We start from the raw sequence: 16,374 nt of genomic DNA, 5'->3' as shown, positions 1-16,374 counted from the left end.
CAAGCTGTCCTATAGAAATTCAGCTTGATCTGGGATAAATCACTGAATCCTCTTATGGTTCAGGCTCTTAAATTAAAAGGGGAAAAAAAACAACCAAAAAATCCCAAACAAAAGAAAGGCAAGCTCTTCTTTTCTGGTTTATTTTTTGTATATGAACATGTGAGGTCTTAAGGCATGAAATGCCTTTATGACTTCACACAATCCTGACTTCTGTAGCCTTCTGTCTTCTGATATTTTAGACAGCTGTGGAAATGCTGTGTGTAAATGGCCCAAGAGTCATGGCAACTTTTTATGAGTGTCTGATTGCTGCAGCTGTAATTTTAGATAACAGGGGGAGCGAACTGTCAAAGGGACAGTTTGGTCAGGGACCAGGTACCACTTACTGTTGTCAGTGACTGAGGACTTGCATTCAGAAGGGTTTTGCTTCACAGAGATCCTTCCTAGGACACTCTTTTGAATGTTCTGTTCCTTGCCTCTGATGATAGAGTAATAGGATATTTAATGTCACAGGCAGGAAGGGCAGTGCTTCCTCTTTCATATGGATGTGAGAGAGAAGCTTGGTAGTTTTTTATTTTTGTCATAGAACAAATGTCTCATACATAGGAGGAAAAGGAGTGAACAAAACCACAGGATATTGCTTTGGCTCCTTAGCACTCAGGATATTTCCCTGAATTTTGGCTTGCACATGGCCCTTGCCAATGCTGAAAGAACCTCAGACTTTGCAGTCAGTGCTTGCAAAAGTTTCACAAGCCTAGTTATGCAAGGTCTCGGCTTGTGTAATGGATTCTCTTCTACCCTTAGGATTTAGCAATTGGAAGTAATAGAATAAGGATTAAATAATGAAGCTTGGTTACCTAAATTTGTTAGGGGAGAGGAGATGTCTTCATATAAGCGTTATTGAACACTTCTGTTCTAGCAAGTTTTTAGGAAAGAAATACCCCATTTATTCCCCAGTGAGGAATATTTGTATCTGGGGAAAAAAGTCACACTGTGACTTCTACATGGTGTGTGCTGGGGAGCTGCTGAAATCAGCATTTCATCTGGCCATGACAAGTGATACCACTGTTCACGCTGGTGGGAACCATAGGTATGAATTATCTCAACTGAGGCCAAGTCTCCTGCTCTAGTTGAACACAGGATTACCACTGCAGAGGGTGGAAAAGCTCCAGTTTCAGAAATATTTCAGATCCTCACAATGGAGTTATAGAAAAACTAATATTTTTATATTATTCTCTTTGTACTTTATTTTTTGAATGTTACAGCAATCATTTACAGCACTATCTCCTGAAGTAGTATCTGGGGATTTTTCCCTACTGAAAAATGCAAGACTTTCTGTCACTTCTATTCAGAGAGTGTTGTCTTTCCTAGGCTTGTTTCACTCTGAAATGAGTAGGTCTGGTAGCATTTACTAATTGGTTGTGTTCCATGAAGTGAATGAGAACAATTTGCAAAAAGCATGCTGATTCTATGCCTTTGTTAAGTTATAATCCTAGTTGTTCAAACTTGTAAATCTTGAAAGGTAGAATTTTGTAAGACAAGGAGTACAGAAAGCTTTCTAAGAGTTGCACAAAGGCACTGACACATATTGGGACTATATTTACCTTTAGTTAATATCTTTACTCATCTTCTTAGTGTGTGTGTATAATAAATACTTCAGACTTATCTTAATTGTTCCTAAATTTGGAAAATATATGGATTTTTCTTGAAACTGGCTTCAGAGACCTTCAAGAATATTATGGCTGAGACACAATCAGAACTTGATATACAGTTGTATAAAAATGCAGAACTTTAGCCAAAAACACATTCCTAGCTGGATTAACAATGCCAGATTACTTTAATCTTTTTTCTTTATGTATTTGTACTTGACATACTTATTTCCTAATTCTGAATGTTCCAGATTTTGCTAGTATCTGTGTTAAGCAAAGGATGATTTTGATCATTTGCTCTCCATGATTTTCAGATTCTGTCTTCCTTCCCAGTCAGAGAGGAAAGACTGTTGTCTGATATTAGTGAATATTGAAAGTCCCTGCTGTTACATGGATTTTTGAGTGGTTTTTTTAGGCTGTGCCTGTGATTGAAGCCACAGTCCACTAAAAATATCTTCCAGGTCTTGGGTCTGGAATAGATGTGCTCACACTGATCATTAAGTCATTAGCTTAACGATCTTCATAAGTTTGGCTTGGGTTACTAGCACCCTTGTAGGACAATGCAGTGTGTAGAGCTTCTGAAATGGAAGACAAACAGCTATTCTTTTGCCACTTTGTAGTTGTGAACTTTGCTGTATGCACATTCCTACAAATTATCAGGAAACAGGATGGCTGCTATCAAGCTTAGTGCAAACAAATACTAGAAAGACGTAGTGGTTATCCCTGCTGGGTGTGTGCATTTTCAGATTAAAATACGGTGATTTTATTCCCTCCTTAATCTTCATGTTTGATGGGCATTTTAAAGAGTACCGCAATTTCAGTCTCCTCTAAAGCTTCTCACAGCAGGATGTCCTAAAATGTTGCAAACAAAAACCATCAGGTGGGTCTTCAGCCAACTGTGGTGTCTTGGGAAGTGGTTCTGTAATGACTGGTGCAGTCCTTAAAATATATTGTGCACAGTTACCATCCTTACATTCTTTAATGACAGTCTATTTTTAATAAAGCTATTTAGCTTGGTTAATTAGATTTAGTAATAAATCTCCTAATCTGCTGATTAATCTTAGGAAATATCTTGGACCACACCAATGAAAAATGGGGCTGCAAGATTAGCTACACATATTTTGACTTTTTATTGGCATTATACTTACAAGAAAGGTGTTTTGAAGAATACAGCAGCTCTGCCTCCGGATGCAACTCATGGAGCTAACCTCCCATGGAAAATAGGGATAGAAAACAAATAGGCCATGGAAAAATGGAAAATAACCCATGCCAGTAGTCTTGCAGAGGGGGTTGATAGAAACCTTCCTTCCCAGTTCTAGTCCTGTGTTTTATGTCAGGTCAGTTATGTTAAATAGTAGGAATATAATTTGAAAAGAACTAATTATTAATGTTCAATTGTTCTGCCTGCAGTCAACTTTAACAATATGTATGCAAAATTAATAAAATCAGGACAGCAGCAATTAAAAAAAATATGAAAATTGAATAGAGGAGAAAAAACAGTGGAAAAATAAGATAAATTTGTTTTTTCAAAATAGTAATATAAGAGATACATTGCGTGAAGTTATGCAGCATTTCTGAGAATTAATGATTTTGGTTTTCTGCAGGATTCAGAGTTTCCTGTTGATCCTGAAGGGACCCCAGACTTTGAGCATGCTAAGGAACACACTCAACCCCTGAAATCTGGACAGTATCAACTGAGCAGCATTGTGAAGGTGCACGATTTTGCAGTGAGCTGGTAGGAACCATGAACAGTACATTAATTTTATTATGTATGTGTGGAGTTTTATTTTTCAGCAGGTCATTGAGAAGCATTTGTTGTAAGTAAATATCTGAAAAATTACTGGCAGCAGTCAGGGGGACTTCCTTTCTGAAGGATGTGAAAGTGGAAAAACTGATCATGACATGCAGTGGGAGCATAAATACAGTAAAACCCCTGGGCAGAACTGTTTACAGATTGAGATTCATCTTTTATGTGGGAAGGATGGGATTTGGTTAATAGATACAAAAACAGAAACCAGAGATGAGTGTAAACTCGGGTTCCAGGAAACTGAATTATAGTGCTGAATATTTTTGCAATTTGTATTTGATTGCCGTTTATTCCCCTGGGTCAAAAATCAGAAGAGTTTAAATTTAGATTGGCTTGTAAGCAATGACATTTCAGGGCTTGCTAGCTGCAGCTGAGGAAGAACGAACCTAAAAATATTTTTTAAAAAAAGTAAATTCATAGCAAAGTTCTGACAATTCTGACACATTGACTAGCTTAAGTATATTTTTAAATTAATTAAAAAAAATCTTAACACATTTAATAACTGTAGTGCGAAGGTTGCAGACACTTGCTTTTTGGTCACCGCCCATATTTTGTGGTAAAGAACCACCATAGTGCTGTGAGCTTTGGCCTCCCTGAACAGGATTCTGCTTAGTCTCCCAGATGCTCAATTTTGGTTTTTTGTCTGGTTTTGCATAACTTTTTCCCGAATTGTATCGTCATATTGGTCTAAGTATGAAAGAGAGCTTACAACTGGTGTCTCTGTGCTGCTACTCGGAGGAGGCAGTAGCAAATCCACCCAAATATTAGTGGGTTCTTTGGCTTCTCTGAAGGACACCAGGTTCATGAATAGTGTGTGTTTAAAAAAATACAAACCAGAAAGAAAACCATTCTGGAGAAGGAATACAGTTCCACACTGGGGAAGATTTTCAGTGAATCAGGTGGAATAAACATCTAACTGTGACCCTTCCAGGCTGTAGCAGCACGTGCTGTTCCTGTATCACGGGCTGCAGAAGGCAAGGCTCAAGTCATCATTCCCTTGTTATTGTTTGCCTTGTTAAGTCTGCCTCTACCTGTAGAGAAAGCCAAGTTTGGGATGCAAAGTACTTCTGAATGTTGTTACAAACACTTGTGAATCTTAAACTATTTAATATGTAATTGAAAGTATTAGAAGCTCTGATCTAGTCAGGAAAGGACATCTCTAACAAAGTTTTTCCATTATTTTGAAGCTGAACAACAACAGGTAAATATGGTCATGTAAAACTTTTCCTTGTTTTCTTTATCTTTCTTGAATTACAGTTTTATATCATTTCTGTAGATCCTTGTATCCAGTGCTTCTAGTTATTGCTAGCAGAGATACTTAATGTGCTGGGAAATTCTAAGTATTTTTTGCAAGTGATAGCTGGATATCACACCTTAAGGACACAGTGCCACTTCAGCAAGCAATTTTCTAAAATGAAAATAAATTGGATGTCTTTAAACTTATTTGGAAACACTTCAGAACTTGCTTGAAGAAACAGCAACTACACTGAAAGAAAGCTGGCAGAGAGGATGTGTATTTAATTTTATATACTGAAAATATGACATTGACTTTCATGTAAAGATGTTCCTTTAAAGAAAATGAGAGTCTGGGATAATGCTCTGAAATTAACTGAAATGCTTCTTTTAAAAATGTGGTTATATAAAAGCAAGTAAAGAACAAAAGAATTTTAAGGTGTGGTTGAAACAATGTAAACAAACCAACTGAACTTTTCATTTGGTTAAAAAAGCCTCTGTGTACATGGTGGGGGCAGTTTCTACACATCTTTCTGTGTCTGAAAAAAACCCACTTAAAATAATACACAAAATAATATTTCAATTAATAAAATTTTTTTTCCTATCTGAATACTGCTACTTCAAATCAGCCTTTTTAAGTGATGGAAAAGAGAGTCTGTCTTGTTTTTCTTGTTAATGCTAAAGGCTCTGTGGTAGCCTGCTTTGCCTTTTTTTGACAGTGTTTCCTACAAGTATTTTTTTTAACACCCTACTCAATTTCAAGCAAGTTTGACAGAGGAACAACTGACTCAGGAAGTCCTCAGGCTCCCATGTGTTTCAAGAGAACAGATTTCTGTTGAAGAAAAGGGCACTTTTAGGACTGTGGTGGCTGCAGGTGACTGAGAACTCAGAGAAAAGAGAAGTTGCAAATTTTTGGGGGGAAGAGCTGCAAATGGAGCTCATACCTTATTAGATGCTATAGGATCCAGTCTCAAGGCACACAGGTAATGCACACAGAGCCTGGGTTTTTAGTTTGACACAGCAGCTATTCAGTTCTGAATCTGGTTTTCCAAGAGGTTATTAAATGCATTAATCAAGATTTTTCAGAGAAGAATGACTTAGATTAAATTATCTGTGTAGGGAATTAAGTAAAAATAGCCCAGCTAAAGAAATTCTGAACTTTCACTAAATGTATTTCGAGTAACTATAATTGTCTGTCTGAGTTTACAGACACAAGGGAAAATCCGTATGCACTAGATGAAAATTAATTTTTTCTTGTAGTTCATAGGATAGATGGAAAACATTCTGTTGACTTATGAGACCAGATTTTTCTCACCAGAACGAGTATATCAAAAGGACAGAACAGAATCTGGTTTGTGTATGGGTATTACTGGGTTCTTTAACATTTCCTTAGGAACTGGAGCACCTGCAAATCCAAATTGACAGTTTACACAAGCTCACATAGATTAGTTCTTCAGACCTTCATCAGTATTCATTGACATGCATGTTAGTGGAGGGGGAGGAAAAACCCTTGGGAAACCATGTTTATTTGCTGCTAAGCAGAATGATTCCCACTTTTCAAATCATCACATGGGCATTCCTTTTTCTGCATTAAATTCACATTGCTCCAGTGTCCTTTTAAATATCCTGGTGAATCTTACTGTGCCTACAAGAAGCACAGTAATAAGCTCTACAGTGGCTAAAGGATCTTCCTAATCTTACTTGTCCACTTTCCCCTCACTTGCTTTCTGCATCTTTGCTGTAACCTTTTGTATGGTTTCCCACGGAAAGTACCTCTGCAGTCACCACATGCAATGCTACATTGGTCATGGTTTATCTTGTCTTCACTTGGGAAGAGAAAGATGCATACACAAACAGTGTTCAGTGCATTTTGAATGTTTAGCACAGCGTTGGAAACCAGGAAAATGCCAGATATTATTGTGGAGAGATGATTACCCAAGATGAAACTGAAAAAATAAGCAGTAATCATCTTGCCTTTTTTGGTAATTTTTAAAGATGTCATGGTCTTGCCTCCCTGCCTGCCTTCCTCCCTGCCTGCCTTCCTCCCTGCATTCTTTCCTGCCGCCCCCCCTCCCCCCCCAAATGGAGGTTACACCTCCTCCATTTAAATCTTATTTCCTGTTTATCATTGGCAGTCTCTGCGTTGATGCAATTACTCACAGTCAGAAGTGCCATAGAATTTGTAAATAGATGGCCTAATATAGGTGCCAGGAGACGTTTGCATTAGGTATTAGGAAAAATTTCTTCACTGACACGGTGGTCAGGCACTGGCACAGGTTGCCCAGGGCAGTGGTGGTATCACTGGAAGTGTCCCTGGAAGTGTTCAAAAGGAGTGTAGATGTAGCACTTGGGGACATGGAGTAGTGATGAACCACAGTGGAGCTGGGTTGGACTTGCTGATCTTTAGAGGTCTTTTCCAAACCTAGAGATTCTATGATTCAAATGGATCTTTTACCTACTGAGTGTACTTGCATAAATAGGAAATGTATATTGTTCTTGTTTACATGTAACCTGATGTTCTCAAATCCTTTATCCTTATTTGATAGTTTGTAAAAGAAAAAGATAGAAAATTGCTGATGCTCTGCCTAAGCACAATAAAAATGGGAAGGTGGAGATAATAGTAAAGAAAAGCAAATACAAAATGTTTAGTGATTATCTTGCTTTTCCTGATTGGCCAAGTAAAAGATAACTTTTCAATACGGTTTAATTCATCATTCTATCTTACTATACTAGTTTCCCCAATTTTTTATCAGTGGATTCCAGAGAAGATTTTGAAAACTTATCTCCTTGGGAACCATGCAAATTGACTTGCAGCATAAAATCGTGTAATTTCAATTAAAGGTACAATCTTTGTAGAGCCTTGTGCCAAGAGGTGGAGGTAAGAAAGTACTGCAGAACCCTGGACTCTCCCTCTTTAGTTCACATTTACCACTTTTTCTCCTTAACACTTGGGGCACATATGTGCACACAGATGCATACCCACAACACACAGAGGAGCCAGCTTTGAAGGGAAGAGAGTCCTTTGAGTGTTGACATGAGGAAATTCTTTTGAAATAGATTATAGCCTGAAGTTTGCTGTAAAATGGGTGGTATTGGTGTGCACTGTCTTTCAGAGTTCCAGGTTTTCCATTTACTTGGTAAGGTGGTGGGGCACTGTTGTAGTGGGGATTCTTGCAACACATGTATCAGACAACGAGGCCCGTGGAAAAGATTATATGGACTGATTCTTGGTAGATATTTTCAGAGATGTTTGTTTTTCCACTTGGCCAGGAACTGAACAATCACGGGACCAGAGGGTCCTTCCTGGGCAGGGGAACACAAAACAGCCAAGGGGGAACGAGGTTGACCAGGGAGTAGGGAAACCCCATATGTCCTGCCTCTACCGCGGGGCCCCTCTCCCAGGACCACATGGCTGGGGGAAGGAACCCCAGCAGGACACAGGGAAGTTGGCAGTGTGGGAAGAACAAGGTGCTTTGTTCTCTCAGTCAGATTTCACACCTGCTCTGTACTATGTTTTGGTCCTTTCTAGACATAACTCCCGGGTTCCTTTTTCATTCCCAAACTCTGGCTTTCTTAGAGTTACTTGTGGGAAGAGCAGGAGACTGAAATTGTGTTGTGTGTAAACGAAGTAGCAAAAGTAGCACAGATGACTTTCAAGCAAACATCTTGATAGTTCTTTTTGTTGCTGCTCCTATTTGCCAAGAGCTCTGCATTAACATCTCAGAGCAGCTTTGTCATGGTCTGTCTTGTCGCTACCCTCGATATTCTTCCCTGTGATGCCTGTAGAGTTCTGACAACAGTCACCCTGATGGTTTGCTGAGACTGCTGCCTGTCAGACTGACAAATGTTCTCTCCCTTTTTCCTGTGTTCTGCCCATATGTTTCCATCTCTCTGTTGCCTTAGAGCTGGTGAAGTAATGTCATTTGATTCTGTGTCTGAACAATGCCAAGCAAAATAGGGTCTGTCTACCAAGAGGTGATCAGTCATATTAATCTTTGTGTCCTTGTGTAACACAAGGCAGAAAAGAGGATTCAAAGTCCAAAGTTCATGAGGAGATTTCCTGTTGAAGAATTTACTGAGGTGAAAAAATCCTTACTAATTATTTAAATCCTCTTCTTGCCTCCTAGGGCATCAGAAAAGATTTTTTTAAATGAAATTACATTTTCCCATTAATAGTAAAACTTTTTAATTGTGCCATCATGTGCTGATTTCTTGCATGAGTAGCCAGAGTGAATTGGAGATTTGCATTAGCAACATGAGCTGCTGCTTAATTTTCCTACAGAAATTATACCTGCTTTTAAAGGAATATGACATACAGGCATCTCTCGTATGAGGAAAGTCAGAGAGAGCTGGGGCTTCTCAGCCAGGAGAAGAGAAAGCTCGGGGCAGATCTCATCCATCAGTGTGCACAAATATTGAAGAGAGGATGCTGAAAGGTGCCCATAAATTAGTGTGTATAAATTAATAACACAAGTATAGATGTGCTATTAATTTTCACATCTGCTGAAGAAGTGTAGACAGTGAGTTGCAGGATTAGATTTTTATGTGTGGTGAAATATTCAAATACTCAATTTGGCCTCTTTTGAAATATTCAAGTTCTGTGGCTTTTCAAAAATAAAAGCAATATGAGTGGAAGCTTGGGTTAATCTTTGTCTCCTTGTATATATGACAAGAAATTCCTAATTCTCATGTTTTATTTTCATCCCTCCATTTGATCATCCTTTGAATATATTTGAAGAAACTAATGTTAGAGATGGTTAAATGCAAAATTAACAAGTCACTTGGTGCATTTTCCATGACACAAGGGAAAAAACCCAGCAGCTCAGCCTGGGTCACTCTGGCAGATCAGTCTGTACACTTGCAGTAAGGGTTTTTTGTGATGTTTTAAACACTTAACTTTCCCAGGTAAACCTGTCAAGTATTTTAGCATCAAATTAATGTTGTTAATAAAATTTTTATATCTCTCTTTGCAATATAGAAAATTCAAGTACTTTCCTTTGAAAAATTCTTGCATTAATGCCTTTTTTCCCCCCATGACTGGCCTTTATGAGTAGTATGAATGTATGTTTAAACTGCTCATGAAGTTCTTACCCTTCTGCAAAGAACAAGTGACAAATAACCCTAAAGCCTGCAAGTGTGGGTACACTCCACATCACTTGCAGAGGTTGGGAAGAATACACTGTGTGTGTGCCCTGCCAGCCTCGTGCATGTCCTTATGTCCCCAGCAGTCCTGTGAGACATCGTTGTGAAATCATTCCTGCAAGATTGCCTGAGTGGAAGATCCAGAAATTAAATTCATGTCTTCTGAGTCACAGTTCAGTGCTTTGACCCTCGATGTCAAGAGTATCACTGTTTTCTATACCAGTCAAGTTCTTAACTTCTGTCTGCATTAAGGCCCATGTTGTAATGGAGAGATTGTTCCATGGACTTATTGTACAGGCTCAGCTTGGGCACAGTTTATGTGGAGGGAGCACTCAAGAGGAAAATGTCAGATGTAGTTTAGCTCCCTGTAATGCAGTTTAATAGAGAGGAAAAGTGAGCTTGCCGTGAATAATCAGTGAGAGCTGTGTGGATCACACTTGGCTAAGCTCTGAGAGGCCTTTCTGCTGTGGCAGTAGGAATGCAGAGCTCCTGGCTCCGACCCTCTCACCCTCCTTTGGAGCTTTTTCTGTCTAACAGAGCAATAAGAAGGGAAGTGAATGGTTCCCTTGGCTCCACCTTTCCCTCTTCCCCCACAGGCTGTTTCCCTGGTACATGTGCCTTCCTGTTCACCTCTGAAGCTTTGGGGTGTCAGAGACTTTAGAAGCCTTTCTGTTTCTCGTTAGCTCTGTGTGCAGCTCTGGCCACGAGCAATGGCTCCTGAGGGAAGGCCTTGGCTGTGGCTGGAACAGGCACTTTGAACCCCTAGCAGCATTAATCTGAGGGATAATCTCAGGGCATGTTGTGTTTTTATGGTGCACGCATGAAAAGAGCTGGGTATCTCTGTAATTTTATTAGTGAACAAGCATCTTTACTGGAAAAAAAGGACAATTTTTAGGCAGGGTCAACAGAGGGAAGGCATACAATATATTTTCTTTTTACTAGCTATCTTCATAGTTGTTGAGCAGATTTCGCAGAAGTACTTGTTTGCAAAAAAAATAATTGTAAAAAGACATGGTTGTAACTTTATTGAGGCTTTTGTGTATTCTCCATAGAGCAAAAGGTGAGATGCCTGGACGCTGTCAGCTCTGCTAAATTGCTTGGCTTTTTCTTGTTATTCCCAACAGTCTGTAGACAGAAAAGGGTTGAAGAGATTGGGTTAGTAATTTTCTGATAAGTGTTTAACTGAAAGCAGTCACCCTGTGGTGATCTGACTATTCTGGGCTCCAAATGCAGTGAAACCTCAGTATTTAATTGACGTGAGCAACGCTGTCAGGCACAGGGTGGGATTGTTGGGGTGTCCTGGGCAGGGCCAGGAGCTGGGATGGAGGATCTGGTGGGTCTCGTCCAACTCAGGATGTTCTATAATTCTGTAATTCTATATTGAACAGAAGTATTTTAGCAAAAATAGAAGAAATGGTTTTGACACTTGTCACATGGGCTGATACACTAACTAAAGACAGTTTGAAAATAAGTTAGCTTTTAAATATATCTCATGAAGTGTCAACAAGATGTTGAGATTTTCTTGAAATGAAGTATATTTGTGAACTTTAAAAAGATACTAATTTTCATGAGGGAATTAATATCATGGGAGTTTTTGTAAATGTTTTATTTTTTTAGAAAGGAAAAAGGCTAAACTGTAGGATTTCTAGAAGGTGACTAATACATGTCATGACACTTCTTTCACTTTGATACAATTCTAAATAATTATCCACAAAAAGATCCTCATTGAAGTTGCAATACTGAATTTTTCTTGTAAATTGAAAAGCCATTTACATTTTTATTATATATTTAACACACATTCAGAGCTACTATTTGTCAAGAAACAAGTACTTTCTTTAGGATGGTTTTGATTTCATACACCAGTTTTTACATTTTTTGGTATTTAGCAATGAATTTTTACACATAAAGAAATACATATCTTTGGGAAAAGTAAATTTTTTACAAAATAGAGTTTGTAAGCAAGGTATGTATACAATTAGCCCATAGATAAGCCCATAGATAAGTAGTTTGTTTTCTGGGAGGGTGAGGAGCGTTGTGGAGTGGTTTTTCTGAGAACCAGAGAGTGTTCAGGGCATAATATGTTGTGGTAGAGAAGAAGGAAGAGGAACCTAATAAAAATATAAGGCCAAATTAAAAATATATTCTAAATAGAAGTAACTTACATAAATACAAGAATAATGCATAGTGTCCAAAAATCATTTGAAGGAATATGTAAGGTTGCTCTTGCTGTGTTTTAATGAGAAATTTTATTTGCCAAAGCATTTAATACATTGCAATTAATACCATAAGGCACTTTTCATTCTTTGATTGATACTGTCTTGTAGAAATTGTAAATTGACCTATTAATGCTTGTGATCTTCCCTTATTCTCAGTCTGGCCTATGATAAGTTGTGCATGTATTACAAACCTGCTGTACTAATGATTCTTTATTGTTTGGGGTAATGGAAACTGAAATCACCTGCCACTCGTTTGTAGACCAGTTCCATAACCCAGATGTAAAATCACTGAAGGTTTCGGGTATTTATGATTGCAGTGATTTAGAGATACAACACTAACACAGAGGTTCATAAAGGTGGCAGTTTCCATTTGTGTAGCTCTATTTCCTAATCCCTGTGGTTTGGGAAATCTCATATCAGTGCTTTATCTTCCAGGATGTTAATAGCTGCAGTTTAAAAAAAAATCCTCTGTTGATTTTCTGCTATATAAATATTTTTAAGTGAGATTTTCAATTATTAAAGTGAGCGTAGTACTTGAACTATAGTAGCTGCAGTGTCTCTGAAAGAAAACAAGACAAATGTAAGAAATTTAAAGAAAGAAGTAGGTGTATTTACTCTTGTTTGAGTGAGTAACTGCACAGCTGGCCAGAAGGAAAGGAATTATTAGATTGTGGACAGACTTGCTGCATTGTTGAATAAAAGTTCCTAAGTACAAAAGAGCAATAAGGAGAAATACCTGTGAAAACCACAAGAATGATACCGACCCTTCTAGTGATGATTTCCAGTTTATTCCATTCTGATTTCGGTATTTTCTTCATGGTAAATTCTGAAAACGCCAGTAGTTGGAGCTATGCAAATGACAGGATTGACAGAAAAAGTAAAACTTGAACTCAGTTTGAAAGGTGAAGTTTTAAAAATGTGGAAAAGCATGTTCAAGTCCCATGGGAAGAGAGTGAATTCCTGTGGGTTTCCCTTGAAATGCTGAAGCTGAATTTTAGAGGTTTGTTGGCCTGTTCCCACCACAATTCTCTCCATGTTCCTCTACTTGTGATTTCAGTTCTTAATCTTTCAGAACTATCTCCCTGGAGAATTTCCAGCACAAAAAAAGTCCAAATAGAATTGGTCAAGAAATCAAGCAATAGAAAATCCTGTATATTTGGAGTGCTTTGCCAATGTCTGCCTTTATTTAAAAAAAAACTTTCCAGTAGCTTCACTTCTGTACCTGATACTCATTTTTCTAGCAGTGTTTTAGGCCAGGATACCTATTTCTTGCTATAGTTAACAGAGCTTGGAATGGCATACCAGTACCAGGAATTCAGTGACAGAGTTTTAACCCTTGGTTTTGATGGAGATGCCGTAAAACCCAGAGGCTGTGCAATGTCTGTAGTGGTGCTTTTGTTCTGTTCCTCCTGGATGCCAGGAGGGTGTGTCCTTGTGCTCTGGAGCAAGTCCTTAGGAACTGCTGGAAGATGCACAGCAGTGGTGAGCTATGGTTATGGGTTTATTTACTGGATAGACTTTAATTGCTGCTGTTATAATTAATTAGGACTGGTGTAAAACCATGTGAGCACCATAATTAGATCATGTTGGTTTGTGGTTTTCTGCCTGCACTAAGTTCTGTGCAGATCAGCTAAGGAGTAAGGGATCCCTAACTAGGGATTTGGGAGCTGTGAAAGGGAGCAGATGTATAGCAGTAATAATGTTACTTGAATATTTTCACTAATGCACAAATTTTCAGGGGCTGTGCTTGACTTCAGGGACAAACTTTCTGTATCACGTAAGTGCTCAAATTCCAATTCAGATCCAGCTTTCAGCAGCTGCTCTGCAGGTGTATAAACAAACATCCATATTGCAGAAGAGACCAGTTCTCCTGTAGAGACTCAGACAAAATGACTACATTTCCTTGGGGATGCTCAGCATTTTCTGAGAACTTCATCCCAATTGTAGATGTTGCTAAAATTTGAAAATCTGTGGAGTTTTCAGTTCAGTCTTAAACTAAATCATTAAATTCATGTTAAGATTTTTCTATTATCAATTTAGAACAGATGAGGTAAGTGAATTACAAGCTGCTTCTGTCAAGCCAGACAAAAGAACGTCTTGATTTTGATTTTACACTAATTGATACTAAATGCTAGAATAATACTTGTCAGATTTTCTTGGATCTCTTTCTTTCCTTGTTTCAAAACAATTAGATTTATAACTCTAACTTATAATCAAAACAAAACTGATGGAGATGGCAATTTCCAGGCTCTGGGATGTAAATGTTGCCATTTGAAATAAAAACATTACCCAGGTGAACGTCTGTCTAAGGTTGTGATCATCCTTGTTTCCTTGTGAGAGCTCAGAGTCATGGAAGTTAATGGACTGCAACGTTGGAAACTGTTTCTACATTTATCAGTGCTATTTCCAGACTGAGCTTCTGTTGATATTTGTTTGGGTTTGTTTTTTTCCTTAAAAATAAAACCATCTGTGTGTGAAATGGCATGTTTTAGGCACAGGGTGTCCAAAACAAAACAAGTTTGTTTTATTAAAATTTATAGTTTATAGTTGTCCATATAGCTGCAGACAGTGTTTTTTATCTTGCTTTTTTTTAATATTCTGATTTTAAAATTCATTCAGAAATAGAGGTTATTTTGAATATTTTCCACTAATTTCTTGTATTAAAAAGGGCAAACCTGTGCTTTCCTGTGAGGGGAACTTCCTTTATTGAAAGGTTGTCATGCACTGGACAGAGAACTGGTGGAGTCACCATCCCACACCATCACTATCTCCCTTTAAAAGATGTGTGGATGTGGTACTTGGAGACATGGTGTAGTGGTGGCCTTGACAGTGCTGGGTTGATGTTGGACTTGATCTTAGAGGTCTTTTCCAACCTTAATGATTCCATAATTCTAAATTATTTTGTGGGTGTATGAATGCTGATTGTTTTTTAACACCCTCTTCTGGTTCGCAGTTGGTTTTTTGCTACCAGTTAAAATTTTGTCTTTTGTTCTTGGTGTTTGGGTAATGCGGGTTAGGGTCAGTGTGTTGCTTCTCTTGTTTTCCTGCTCATTGTGGCAATGCTGGATTTTGATATAATGAAATTGCTATTAAATGGTGTGTGGTATCCCTCATGTAGCCCCAGCAAATGAACCCATTCAGATTTATTTATTGATCTCTTTTGTAGAGTAGTTGCAGTTTCTTTTTGAGCTTCTTTGAATTGAAATATGTTTGAGTTTTTAAACTTAGAATCAATGAAGTCCCCATGCTTCTGTTTGGTATTTGTTTGGTTTTTCTTATGTTTGAGTTATGGATTGAAAGTACTGGGAAATCAAGCCTCATAATTCTGTTAACCAACTGTAAATCAACTTCTGAGACAACTGTAAGATGTTCAGTAAACCTTTACGGGAATTGATGCTGCCAAATGCTATAGTGCTTCTCCAAGCACTGCTATTTTAACACAGTCTTCTTATACAAATGTCTTAGTAAAATATGTGCATATTTATGTCACTACTTTCAAAAGCAAAAGTACCATCAGGCAGAAATGAGCAGCACTACTTGTTTTACATGATCGGAAATTTTTCTAGTGTCGTTTGTGTAGTTTTTCAAGCTAGATTCATATCATAGAATCACAGAATGGTTTGGGTTGGAAGGGACCTTAAAGCTCATCTTGTTCCAACCCCTGCCGTGGACAGGGAACCTTCCACTATCCCAGGTTGCTCCAAGCCCCGTCCAACCTGGCCTTGGACACTTCCAGAGATGGGAATTATGTAGCATCCTTTAGATACTCCACAGTAGTAACTGCGTTGTTCCTGGCTGGCGTTTGTGGGAGGCAGGGAGGCCAAAAAATTCTTTCTGTGCTGTGAACAGTGCTTAAATGGATCAGTTACCTCTCAGGAGAGAGACAGTGGCAGGGGAAGGACAAATGAGACAACAGTAAATGAAGGAAGATTGATGGCCACTGAGATGAGGGAGAGTTTCCTGTCTAAAACTGACTTCCCTGCGTTTCTGAGCATTCAGGGCAAAAATAAAAACAAAATACGTTGTTTTAATGCTGTATCCTGATCTAGTGGCAAGGAAACATCCATGGAACTCAGTGTGCCTCAAAAAATGAAGCAGTAATGCTTGCTTTGATAGTTTTCGGGGGCTGACTTAATTCACTAGCTAATAATGACATATGGGCTAGCACTGCTTACATGAAAACTGGTGCCTTTGATACCGAAATGTCCTTCAACCCCATTTTGTGTTGCATGTGGTTATATAGCAAAAACCACTGTGGCGGATGGTTCAGGCATTTGAGGTATTCCATATTGTACAGCACAATGTGTGTCGATCCTGACATAATGGAGCA

At 38.4% G+C, this 16,374-nt stretch overlaps 1 protein-coding gene across 3 annotated transcripts in view; it reads left to right on the top strand.

Moving 5' to 3' along the window:
* SPAG16 (sperm associated antigen 16) overlaps nt 1-16,374 on the top strand; it is a 359,782-nt gene that overhangs the window by 46,894 nt on the left and 296,514 nt on the right. For all 3 annotated transcript variants that reach the window (XM_048309624.1, XM_048309623.1, XM_048309625.1), the window contains one exon: nt 3,251-3,381. In XM_048309624.1, coding sequence (XP_048165581.1) covers nt 3,251-3,381 — 131 coding nt within the window. The remainder of the gene's footprint in view (nt 1-3,250; nt 3,382-16,374) is intronic.

The sequence above is a fragment of the Corvus hawaiiensis genome, chromosome 7 (assembly GCF_020740725.1).
Source record: "Corvus hawaiiensis isolate bCorHaw1 chromosome 7, bCorHaw1.pri.cur, whole genome shotgun sequence".
Taxonomy (NCBI): Eukaryota; Metazoa; Chordata; class Aves; order Passeriformes; family Corvidae; genus Corvus; species Corvus hawaiiensis.
Note: the sequence above shows the minus strand (reverse complement) of the source record. Positions and strands in the feature narration are given on the sequence as shown.